Below are 12,639 nucleotides of genomic sequence, written 5' to 3'. Positions count from 1 at the left end.
GGGCAAACTGTCAAAATATTTTTTTTTCAAATGGGATTACATATTTTTTTTTGTAATTCTGATAGAGATTTTTATTCTGAAAACAACAATGTATCACAAGTATACACTTAAATACCAAAAATTCACAAAAAAAAAATGTTAGAAAACGCTACTATCGTCTATGTTTCATTTTGCGCTAAACATTGGCGGCATATCTGCGCAATCCAACATGTTATTATTTGTTATTTGTTTTTCCAGCTGGCTTAATTTGGTTATTACATTGAAACGCAATGCATTTTGATAGCTTTTCGCTTGGTGCTTGTTTCAAAAGTTAGTGTTATTTTTTTTAGGTGAAGTTATACTTGTGATACATTGTTGTTTCCAGAATTAAAATCTCTATCAGAATTACTAAAAAAAGTATATAGGTAATCCCATTTGAAAAAAAAATTTTTTTTGACAGTTTAGTCTTGGAGCCCTTGGAGCTATACGTGAATTTATTGAGCCATTTTGTGGCCTATTAACAACCATCTAATTTGGTGTATAGATAATTAAAATCCTCCCATAAATAAGGGAGCTATGGACTCGTCTTTTTTTTTGGAGACACCTGTATATCTTGTAACAGTAACAATTTTACTTGTAACGTTTAACTCCTAGATTACTTTCTTAATTTTTTTAATTTCTGTTACTACAATCAGCAGCATACCGTTCACATTCAGATTTAACAATATTTGATAAGCTTCTCCGCTTCTGTGTTATTACTACCTTAAATAGGTATGTTATGTTGAAAAAATTACAATTAAAAAGAATTTATTAAATGCATTCGTTGAGAGGTTTCCATAAGTTTACCTGTGTTGCTTCAATTTACGTCATAGCTACCCACTAGTTGACGAGAGTGAGTCACAATAAATACAAACCTTCAGTTTATGTACAAATTTAAATGCACATATTGTGGTTTAAATATATTTTTCCAGCTAATGAAAAATTTACATACTAATCTGGTAATATAACATTTCCTAACTAGGCTTCCAAACAAAATGTAAATTTAATGTTTAGGTACTTACTCATTGTAAGACAACATAAACATCAAAATTGACTATTAAGGTGCAAAGTTCGAACTTATGCTTTTTTTTAATACCTACTTATAAACTTTAATCTTTAATCGGTTGTAATAAATGTGGGGATAGCCGACTACTACATAGTTTTGGCATATCAAAATGTTTATTTACTGCTTCATGTACCTATGCAGTAGCTTGTACACAAACAGTTGGAATTGGTGTTTATTTCACATGATCTCATAATTTTTCCATTTTTCGAGGAAACTTTGCGCTTTTAAATTTTGTACCGGGTGAGATGAATTTTACCGTCAGCACGATTAACCCTATTAAAAAATTAGTAAAAATTAAGAAACTTTAGGGTTACATTCCCTTGACATAAGACTTCAAATGTGTGTAATCAATTTTCAGTTATCACTAAATTCAGAGCCATAAAATTTAAAAAATCGATTTTGAGCAAAAAAAAATTTTTTTTCGTACACCCTCATAATTCACAATTAATTCAAAGAACACATCTACGAAATTCGCATCAAAAGAAAATTATTCGTTTTTGAATTATTCCAATTTTAACATTAAGAGCGAAAAATGACCAAGATTTACAACTGCAGTGTCATAAATAAATATCTCATTGTTGGGAACATCTGTTGACCACTTTTCTAGTAATTCTTAAGTCCCTAAAGGGTATCATAAATAACCTACGTCAACTTCTTTTGTGGAACTGACCGCCCAATTTAATAATAAATCATAGCTAAATTTTAGGCTTTAATATCAAATTCCATTTATTTCAAAAACCGGTGATGTTTTCATGATTTCAATGACACCAAATTTTTCCTTAATGTTTGAAAGGACTCTCAGTGAAAAATTATGTAAATTAATGTAGCAGTTATTGAATTAAAACAAAATCTTTACCTGTTTTATTAAAAATTTTGAAATTTTTACAGACGGTTCTAGAGTGATACACAATCATTCCTGAATTTTTTGAGAATTTTAAATTGATTAGAAGTGGATGTTTTCACACTGACGATAAAACTCATCTCACCCGGTACATAATTTTTGCATTCTGCTTCCAGGTGGTAGGTATTACGTACTCTTGTACAGATTCCGTGTCCGCAATAGTACCTTCATAGTACTTCTTTCGTTTTTCTTGAACTTCAGATATCGAACTGAACGAAGGAGTCAGTAATATTTTATTCCATTGTTAGATTGGACAGTCATCATCCCCATTTCCCAATTCTTTTCATTTGTTTTGAAATTCCAGAAGTGTTCTCTTTCTCTTATCCTACTCAACACACAAATAATTTTTTCCAGTTCAAATCTGTATAATTGGTTGTCTAACTTACAAAATATAATTTTCACTTCAGCTTTTTACGGTCGTTTTTTTTTCACTAATAAAGTAAGTACATACATTCATACTACGAGATTCTTCAAAATATTTATTTTTTATAATTTACAAAATTATTGTTCATTAACTAAATCAACATTAAAAAATTAATCACCAATTTGAATATCTAGATTTGGGTTGACTTCCTGTAACATCAGGCAGACCATTTCAAATGAAGTTGTCATCAACATATCATCAATCCATAAAATCTTAAGTTTATCCATTTTGTAAAGTGCTCCTAAACCTCTTTCAGTATATTTTGGACAATTTCTGATATCTAAATAAATTAAACTATGACTAAATTGATTACTGATTCTGTCTAAACACCAATCATCAAAATGTTCAACACCATTAAAACTTAACCACTCAACTTGTTTGAGTTCTTTTAAATTTGATAAGCCTTCATAATACAGCTGCATATCACTGCAGTCGATAGCTTGCAATATTTTATCTTCTTGATAAAGCTTTGGCAACTTGTATTCTTTATTTTTATTTGCTTTTATCCATTTATCATAATTATGAAATTTAACTGCTCCTCCTCGATGTACTATAAAATGTGCAGCTGCCAATTCATTACCTAATGTTTGATGCCTTTCAGGAAGATATGACTGCATCATAATTTCTTTATGTTCCTTTTTTTCAGCAAACCACTTCTTAATTGCAGCAGGAGACAAATTAATTGGAGTTTGAATAAATTTCAGTATTTCTGTTTGATTATGTTCACTGTAAAATGCTCTGAGAGAATTATAATAACCCGCTTCTCTTTGATGCCAGGGGGTTCGCCATTTCATATCTTCTTTTGTTACATCCTTGGGATCATATTTCTTTTCAGTTTCGACAACAGGTTCACTTGGTTGCCTGACAGCCTTGACCATTTTTACCGATGTGTAATCTCTTGTTACGTTCTTGGGGTTGTCGTTGGTTTGATTGTCTGAAGTGGTGTCCTTTAAATTAGTAGTGGGTTCAACGATTTTTCGTGAAATGTCATCTGTTTCGTTGGGTTGCGGCTGCTTTAATGCTGAATAACACGTACACTGAAACTGAGGTTTGGGCATATTTTTAATATTTCTAAGTAAAGTATACATGTTTAACGATAAACTGAACAATTTACTCTTTGAAAATGTTACATCAAAAATTTAGGTTATAGTAAGAAACAAGTAAGAAACGTCAACGCTCTACAGCCAACAATGAAATGTAAAAATCCCTAAATGGAAATGCTGACGGCATTTTTGTTTCATTTCAACGATTAATTTGGTTGCATCCTTGCATCAATGGTAGCCCCCCCAATGAAATATCTCCTCATTCAACAATGGTATAATTATTAGGTGTTGGATTAATTTAGTTAATTCAATTAACAAACTCAGATAAACATAAATAAAAGATTTAAGGCCGATTTCACCAATGCCAATTAAAGTTAACTGTAGGTTAAAATGCTTCGTTACTTTAATTTCCTATTGTTATCTAACAATGAAACAATGTTTTCGTATATTTTAATCTATAGTTCACCTTGGTAAACCCGGCCCTTAGTCCGTAATATGTAATAACTAAATTTTTTAAACATTACGTTTATCCTTTAAAAAAGTCAAAAAATATCAATATTATGCTAACAATATATGTATGTAATATTAATACTTCTCACGTTAAGATATTTTTTCTTCGTCGTTTGAACAATTTGACATTGTATTCTTTTATTGTGATGTAATTTTTTATTCTTTCATTAAACGATAGTGTTTTATTTGTTTTAAATCACAGAATTGCAGAAAAAAATGGCAGTAAATGATATAAATAAAGTTGAAATTTAAATAACAAAGACAGTTAAACAAATAGTAATTTGCGTCTAAAAAATTTACTCGGTCAATGTATTCGACGCGTTCTCTGTCAAAGTCATTTTTTTAATTTACTAAAAAAGCTAATTTTATATATGTTCAATAACTTTTGACCTATTACAAAAAAAAACAACTAAATTACATATGTTAGTTTATATAATTGTTTATTTTATTGTTAGTAAATGTAGATTACAAAAAGCACAATAAATATATTCACATAAGAAGATAAATATCTGGGACCTGGAAATAAAAAAAATATAATAAAACTCTGCACACAACTTATAATAAGTACCTAATAATTAAAATATTTCTTTGTTTTTAATGGTTGGTTTTAAAATTAGCAAAATAGAAGAACGAACTATTCCAAGCTTGCGAAAGTGTTGCATGTAGATGACAGTTACCTAAGTATTAAAACGGAGAATTTTGTCTTTATTGCTCTATTCCGAAAATGTTTGTCATTTCAACAAAAATATATTTCGCCTAAAATATTGTTAAAGTTGTCTATTGTAAAGGTAAATTAGCTAAAAACTATTTTAAAGCCACTACCACAAGCACTACAGTTGTGCGACATTGTTCCTTATCACTCTTCTAATGCATTATATAGCAGAAATAAGCTCGTATCTTCAGATACTTACTTTAAACAAAACTTTTCCAGCATTTTCCACAAATAAAACTACATCAGAGTATAATATGAATATAAAATGTAGCAATTTTCTGGTTAGGCAGTGGTAGGTTTCCGCTTATCTTCAGCGACACGAGTTAAATTGGAATAAATTTACACAATTTTGTAATAAAAAATAGATTTAAGTAATCAACAAGTCACTTTTCTCATTTAAGTTTTTACATAAAAATGCAACAGTTCAGTTTTTTCGTACACTTGCTTGCATTAATTATTTAATCTGAACACATTCATATTAAAAATAGTTAGATATGCATATTGGCGTTGCCTTTATCAAAATATTTAACAGTCTCACATCACTCGAAGTATCTACGACGATTCGTTGTAGACATACCTATCTATTTTCATGTGAACATCAACTTGTTTATTACATATTTATTTTTAGTTATTTTAAAATTACAACTGAAAAGATAAAAATGGTTCATTTACCTTTACTTCCTTCTACCGGTAGCGTGACAACTAAAAACAAAGACCGTTATTACATCGATAACTTTGAAATTTTTTCCAACCTTCACTTGTAGTCGCTTCCGGCTGTACGATTCTGGATGGTTCAATAATCTTTAAATGTGCAGATTCGGTGACAATTTGAAACGTGGGCCAATCCAGACTTACTTCGCACATGTATTCACCTCCGCTCTTTGGAGTGAGTGCAGTAAGTTCGAAAAAGCAAGATCCGCTTTGAGATCTACCCGTGTGATAGATCTTGACATCTTTTAAAGGGAACTCTTGAACGGAACCGTCAGCTAGACATCTGAAGAACTCGATGTTGTCCTTGTACCACTTGGCAGCGTAAAGAGTTCCATCCTCTAAATCGTACTTGCAATTTAACTTGACGGTATCCCAGGCGTTCTTGGGGACGTCTAGACTGGTGATTTTCACAGCGGCGATGGTGTGGAGATACCATAAAGCTGCAAGTAAGAACCAATTTGTGAATAGTGTTTCCTATTAATGGCCATTATTCACGGACAACTGCGTTTCGTGATACACGCAACGTCTCATATTTAAGGAGATTTACGCGAAAATAAATGTAAAATAAATAGAATTTAATTTCGTTAATGCGAAATTTAACAGTCTTAAAGCAGTAAAGACAATGACTGTGATGGTAATTTGTGTAATTTTTCTTTCTGTTTTAAAGTAAAGCATTATGCTGTCTATTTTGGTAGTGCTATAGAAATATATCTGTCTGTAGACGATACAGTCACGGATAGAAAAATAAATTAGTTTGTGAGAGGAAGTGATAAAAGTGTATCTGACACACACAAAAAGAGAAAAAACAAAAGCACAAAAATCTAATCGACAATGAAGATGTTATCGTGTTATTTTTGTTTGCATTTCTGTAAATGGAATGTTTGCAGTTCTGTTAAAGATAAAATCCATTACACTGGTTGGTTAAAGCACATATCTGGTGTTTTTCTTGTGTATTACATAAGTGCTACAGTCATAAGTCATGTATTAAAATTTTGTACAGTCATATTATCTTGAAAGACTCTAGACCTTAAACCGCACCTTTGCCTTTTCAAACTTTTCAAAAATTGTGATAACTTTCTTTTATAGTTTTATTTAAAGTCTTTGTAATCAAAGGAAAGTTATTACTAAACAGTCAGAATGTGTTTTCAAAGACTGCATTTCAATAAATAGGTTTTCACGTCTTTCTTGAGTTTTGCTCGTTTTATTTCTTCAGGTTGGATTCACTTCGTCTTGGACGATAAATATTTATTGCAAATTATCTTACTTCAAAGAAGAATGATTAGCAGCGCTTCCATTCTCATTTTTTTCTTTTAAATAAAAATAATGTAACGTAACGGGCTGTTATAGTTACACAATCTGTAAAACAAATTTGATGTTCTAAATTTGCAAATATTCAGATTTCGTATTATTAAAACTTTTGTGATGTAATTTTTATTTGATTTATAAATGCCAGGTCATATTTTTTGTTGCTGTTTGTGTCTAACATCATTAGAGATAACTACATTGTTACACTCTCGTGATTAGGTACACTTGTACATCCTGTTATTGGAGGTCACTAATAAAAATAAAGCAACGTGGTATTAAAAATATGCAGAGCAATTAATTGTTCCAGATTTAATCCTGTCAATTAAATTTCTTTTGGTGTACCTAAATAACGTAAGTAATCGGTACATACATTGATACATGTACCTTTCCCTTCTTCTGTTAAAAAATATAACTAAATGACAAATCTATTTTTAATAAAATGTAAAATAATGATAAGTACACCATTTAAAGTATCCTTGATTTAATGTGTCATTCTTCACGTAGGACAAACATCTTTGATTTTTTAGCAGTTGTTTATAATCACTTTATCTGTAATTTAAATTATGTTAAATGTTATCAAGGCGTGTTCTTTATTAATATCAAATTGTGAATAAAGTAGGTACGATAAGGTGAAGTAAAACATTAACAATGATATTATTATATATATTAGTAATGGTAATAATGATAAGTAGGTGCCTTATTTAGAAGCAGAACAATGATAATATCTCTCAGTTTGATTTAAAAAATCCTATTTTTATTTGAAAAATTCAGCATTAACATTAACATTCATTAACATTAATGTTCTACAAATTGCTGCCAATTTAACAATATTTTGATGGTTACTACCTGTACTATAAATAATAAAATAATTTCCAAAAGGTTTTTATATTGTTTACAATACATTATTAAATATCTGTGGATATTACTTTGTAAAATGTTGTTCATCTATAATTTTCAATAAAACTAGTTTTCCATGTCGTGCTAACTTTCAATGTACCAACTGACTACATTTTTGATATGTTGGTAATTATATAGTTTTGAAATAATGCTTTGGCAAAGCTGATGTTTAAATGAAGACACTACTCGATGTGCTGAAAATGTTTAATTTTAAATTAATTTGAGTTCATCGCTTAAATTATCTCTTTTATTTGAATGTTTAACTTGATGAAATATATTAACAAAAATTTTAATGCAAGTGTGTTTTCTCAAGATATCACGGTAATTAATTAAAATCCGGAATCTACCATACATTATTTGCCAACTTGACAGCTTCGGGACAAATGGCCCGCCATATAATCTGGGCGCGCACCATTCTGAAAGAATAATAATCAATTAGGGTAACACCACGTTGTTCATCGCTTATCTTGTTAACACGTGGGGCGCGGATCGGAGTGGTTTTCCGTGGGCAGTATACCGACGATACCCCCAACCGCACCCAGACCGCCGTCTCATCATTTCCCATCATTTAAAATAGCTTTCTTTATGCCGGATAGGCCGCAGCAAAATTATCTTTAATTTAGTTAATGCATTCCACCGTAATAGTGGAGGTTCTGCTTGATGAAAGTTCCGGTGAAACATCCCAGTCCCCAAATTTTTTTATTCGTTCATTCGTTCAAATTCAAATTTACACTTTTATTTGTCGTTTCGAAACCGGTTGTGAAAAAGTTAAAACGAGAACAATAACATTTCCGATTATTTTATATGCGAGTATTTGAAATCCGGTATCGTTTATTCACAAAATGTTGTAATTGCAAAATGCAAAATAAACAAAACGAGTCGACTGGATGCGAGACCTTGGTTACTGTCGAGCTCGAATAAATAAAACATATTTAGATTCAATAACATCGAATTTAATTGTTGTCATTGGTAGAAAAAATTGAGGAATTTAATGTCACTATCGAAGTTCGGTGGTTGCCATATCAAAAATTAAATTGTTTTATTAATCACTTTGTGCTTCATTAATTTTTTCAGCATGACATCATAAATGGGACAAATTGTAGTGCCAAAACTAAATATTAAAATATCATTTAGAATTTTACGTCATGTGCCACTAAATTCATCAAAAAAATATGAAACATATTTTTCTATTCATACAATAAATAAAATAAAATGGAATTTATTTTGATAGGATACAGTTTTCACCTTTAGACACAAAAAAAGAAATGTCTTTTTAAAGATGTAAACTGATTATTCTAATTCTTTTTCCTCTAATTAACATGCATCCACTAAATTGTTGCAAACAGTTTTATTAATTGTGTAATACAAATAAAATTATGTTAAAATTCTTTAACGAATATCAGAGTAGTTAACCTAAAAAATTTTCAAAAAGGATTTTAATTAAAAAAAATATATTTTTTTGTTCGACACTGTCAGAATTTGAGAATTTTCTCCTATGTGAACGGATTTTGATAAATGTCACAACATGTCAAAACGAAACGTCAAGCTAATTTTAAAGGTTTTAAGCGATTTGGAGCCTTTAAGGGCCTCGTAGAACAAAAAAACGTTGTATTCAACTCGTTCGTGTGTAAATTGGGCCTTTTTTGGCACTCGTGGGCCTTTAAAACGCTCGTTTCACTCGCGTTTTAAAATGGCCAACACGTGCCAAAAAAGGCCCAATTTACACACAAACTCGTCAAATAAACTACTATTACAATATAGTGTATTTATCCCCAATAGAAATACATATTGACTAAAATCATAAATCACATCAACAAAGAAACAACATATCTTGAAGCGCTTCACTCCGATAATTTATGGCAAGGTGTTAAATAACCTCAGACAAATATTTTTAATATCTTTGAACTCTATCGAGCTATTTGACAAAGAAAGCAGGTAAAGTAATTCGAGGAAGACTATAAGTGATTTGTAAACTGTTTCTTTGTTCGTGTAATTTATGATTTTAGTCAATATTTCTATTAGGGATAAATATATGTATGTACTACATATACTATAAGAAAAAGCAGCTCTTTTTTTGTTTTTTGTACTGGTTTATGTAATCTAAGAATTTCTTATACATAATATTAATTAAGTAACGATATATGAATTTCGCTCTTTGTATGGATATCAGCTAATCTTGCAAGGCCTCTGTTAAATATAAAGAAACACAACTTCACGTTTTTAAAAGCTCATGAACCTTTTTTAAACTGAATTAATTGGATCAGTTAAATTAAAAGCAAACTAACGACTAATTTGTGTTGGATATAACAACATTTTCGCGAAAAGTTTTGCTTTGTATAATGTAGTCAGAACAAATTACACCGCAAAATATTAACGACAAGCTTTTCCCATTTCAACTTTAATTTCATCTCGAAATTGAAAATGGCTTATCCTGTTATTTGTTTTCCGCAGTATATTTAATAAAAACTGTCATTTAATTTATGAAAATGTGCACACCGACGAAACGTAACGTCGTCAAGTTTAATATTTACAATTACAATTAAATTAAATTTCAAATAATATTTTGTTTCGAAACGAAAAAATAACATACTCGTTTTCAATAAGACTCTCTTTTGTGGTATTAAGAACCACAGATACAGCGTCTTATGAAGTCATGCAACCGCCACAAACACTCATTAAATTCAATTGAAATTGCATACCGTCAAAGTTCTAATAAATTTCGGTGTGTTCACACTCTAACTTACCAAACAGAGAAATGCACGTTACTGTGTTCTTAGCCATAACTCGGGGATGTTCCAATAGTTGTACAAATTTGGCCAGTATCACATATCACTGTGTATCGTGATAAAGAAGATTACAACGGAATGTAAAACAGTTTCTTTGGCGTGTTCAAGATCACTTTAATCATACGATGCCTTAGCACAATGGTTTTAATTAAAATAGAGAGCGAATTACACTGTTTACTATGTTATGTGGTCCACACAAAATGTGTGCGAGCTGAAGAGTTAATTGATGCAGTGGATGCAAGAAAATTATTGACGATAGCTAATATATCACGATTAAATTAACTTAACGTTCGTACTATTGTGTTTTGAATGTCAATGAGAAGTACTACAATTTGTCGGTTTATATTTAGCTGTTATCATGTAGAATGGTACATTTAAACTGAATTTCACGCGCGCTGACAACCGACTAGGATCGTATTTGAGGTTGTTGAAAACACGTGGTTTAATTTCACCCTCCATTTTCCACTTCCAGCTGTGATAGATACTTATCGAATTAGGCAAAATATTGGTAATTGGATTTGCAATGCGAGTTAATATACAATGGGATTAGTTTTTTATTTGTTACTGTGTGTTTCCTGAATTATTAAGTCATTGAATAATTTTTAGCTCAAACGTTTTTACATTTAGTGGAAGATAGAAATATTACTTTCAATGAAAATGATTATTTTTGTGGTATGGCTATTTTTTTTTTGTCTGAAGTTTGAAAACGAAAAAAAATTCTCCTGTAAAATCTTTTAAATTTACAATTTATTTACAAAAATCAAGAATATACTGGATGGTAACTAAGAAAACAAAACAGAGATAGGCGGAACTCAATAAATAATAGTAGATTATACCGTACGATCAACAATTATTTAGATTAAAGAAGCCTTTGAAATTTTGGTCGTATGTCCACAGATGCTATGAATGCACGGAAGTATTTTTGGTTGCATATACCTGCTTCAATTTAAATTTGAACATTTTTGCCGAAACTCAGCCAAACAGGCAACAGCGTTGTATGTTAATTTTCCGTTATTGAAAACACCATTACGATAGTAAGATTCAACGATGAATCTTTTATGTTCTGAAGTAAAAATAATTTTTGCGTTAAAATTTGATTCATAGTGAGAGTTGTTTGACGTTTATTATCTTAATTGGAAAATATACGAAAAATTTGATACTGTCAAAGTCATAGCCGCCCCTTATCTAAGTAACTAATTATTGATCGCACGGTACAAAATGTCTATAAAAGAACATATATCAAGAGTCCTGTGGAACTCGAACATATTTATTTGATTTTTGCCGCTTTAGAGCATATCTTTATCCACTCCGTGAATGCAGTTTTAAAGAAAAACTATCAATTAAAGTATGATCGAAAATAATAATCGGATATCGTATAATTGAGTCTCTTATTTCACCTCCGTACCTAATATTGACTCAAGTTGCAAAAAACCACTTTGCCTTTGCAACAGCACGTTTATGGCATTCGTTATTTGAAATTACTTTAAAACTGTAGATACAGGGTTATTCTAAATGATTGTAGTCGAAGTAGGCGTGAAAACTGAATGTAAAATTTATGGTTGCCGCTCCACATAAAAAAAAACATCAAAATGATGTGAATAGTGAGTACACACCGTTCACACACGGGAGTCAAATTGGGTGCAAAACAACTCAATATATCTGGATTCAATCGTTAATTTAACAAAAATAAATAAAAACCTCATCACCGTACTTTTCACCTAAAAAATGACAGTGACAGCGACAAAACTGACAGTTCACATGAAAGCGGCAAAAAGGTAATAACATGGGCATGGCCTACTTCGACTACAATCATTTAGAATAACCCTGTACTTATATGGAAAATATTCAATTCAAACTATGATTTTCTGGTACCTTTGTGGCTTTATTTGGTTCAAAAATATTGAAAAAACGCTGTTGCAAATGACAAGTGGTTTTTTGCAGCTTGGGTCAACCATATTTAATTGGAGCAACGTATTTATATTTTTTTCGAAAGGTGTTAAATAACCTTTTGGAAGATTTGTCCTTGGCGACATGAGGTAAGATGTGATATTTACATGATGAAGCTCCACCAAATACTTCACAAACTGGTTAAAGAATTATTTTGAAGAAAAATGGGTCGATCGCTACGGAACAATTTTGTTGTCACCTAATCACCGGACTTAAATCTGTGCGATTTTTTTTTTGTGTACGCATCTCCGATTAACATCATCCAAGTACTAACTGGTCGAAACTGTTCGCGAAAATCCAGCAATGTTGGTGCGAACAC

The 12,639-nt window shown here is 30.7% G+C and overlaps 2 protein-coding genes across 2 annotated transcripts; both read right to left on the bottom strand.

Moving 5' to 3' along the window:
• Nucleotides 1-2,451: 2,451 nt before the first annotated feature.
• Nucleotides 2,452-3,611, bottom strand: LOC138130424 (distal membrane-arm assembly complex protein 2). The gene has a single exon (XM_069046903.1). It carries the CDS (start codon nt 3,495-3,497, stop codon nt 2,520-2,522), a length of 978 nt encoding a protein of 325 aa, XP_068903004.1. The 5' UTR covers nt 3,498-3,611; the 3' UTR covers nt 2,452-2,519.
• Nucleotides 3,612-4,385: 774 nt separating this feature from the next.
• LOC138130435 (uncharacterized) lies at nt 4,386-10,778 on the bottom strand. Its single transcript, XM_069046912.1, has 4 exons — nt 10,332-10,778; nt 5,427-5,825; nt 5,347-5,376; nt 4,386-4,478 (listed from the first exon to the last, which is right to left on the bottom strand). The coding sequence occupies exons 1-4, from the start codon at nt 10,366-10,368 to the stop codon at nt 4,414-4,416; spliced, it is 531 nt and encodes a 176-aa protein (XP_068903013.1). The 5' UTR covers nt 10,369-10,778; the 3' UTR covers nt 4,386-4,413.
• Between the last annotated feature and the right edge of the window lie 1,861 nt (nt 10,779-12,639).

This window comes from Tenebrio molitor, chromosome 1 (assembly GCF_963966145.1).
Source record: "Tenebrio molitor chromosome 1, icTenMoli1.1, whole genome shotgun sequence".
NCBI classification, from domain to species: domain Eukaryota; kingdom Metazoa; phylum Arthropoda; class Insecta; order Coleoptera; family Tenebrionidae; genus Tenebrio; species Tenebrio molitor.
Note: the sequence above shows the minus strand (reverse complement) of the source record. Positions and strands in the feature narration are given on the sequence as shown.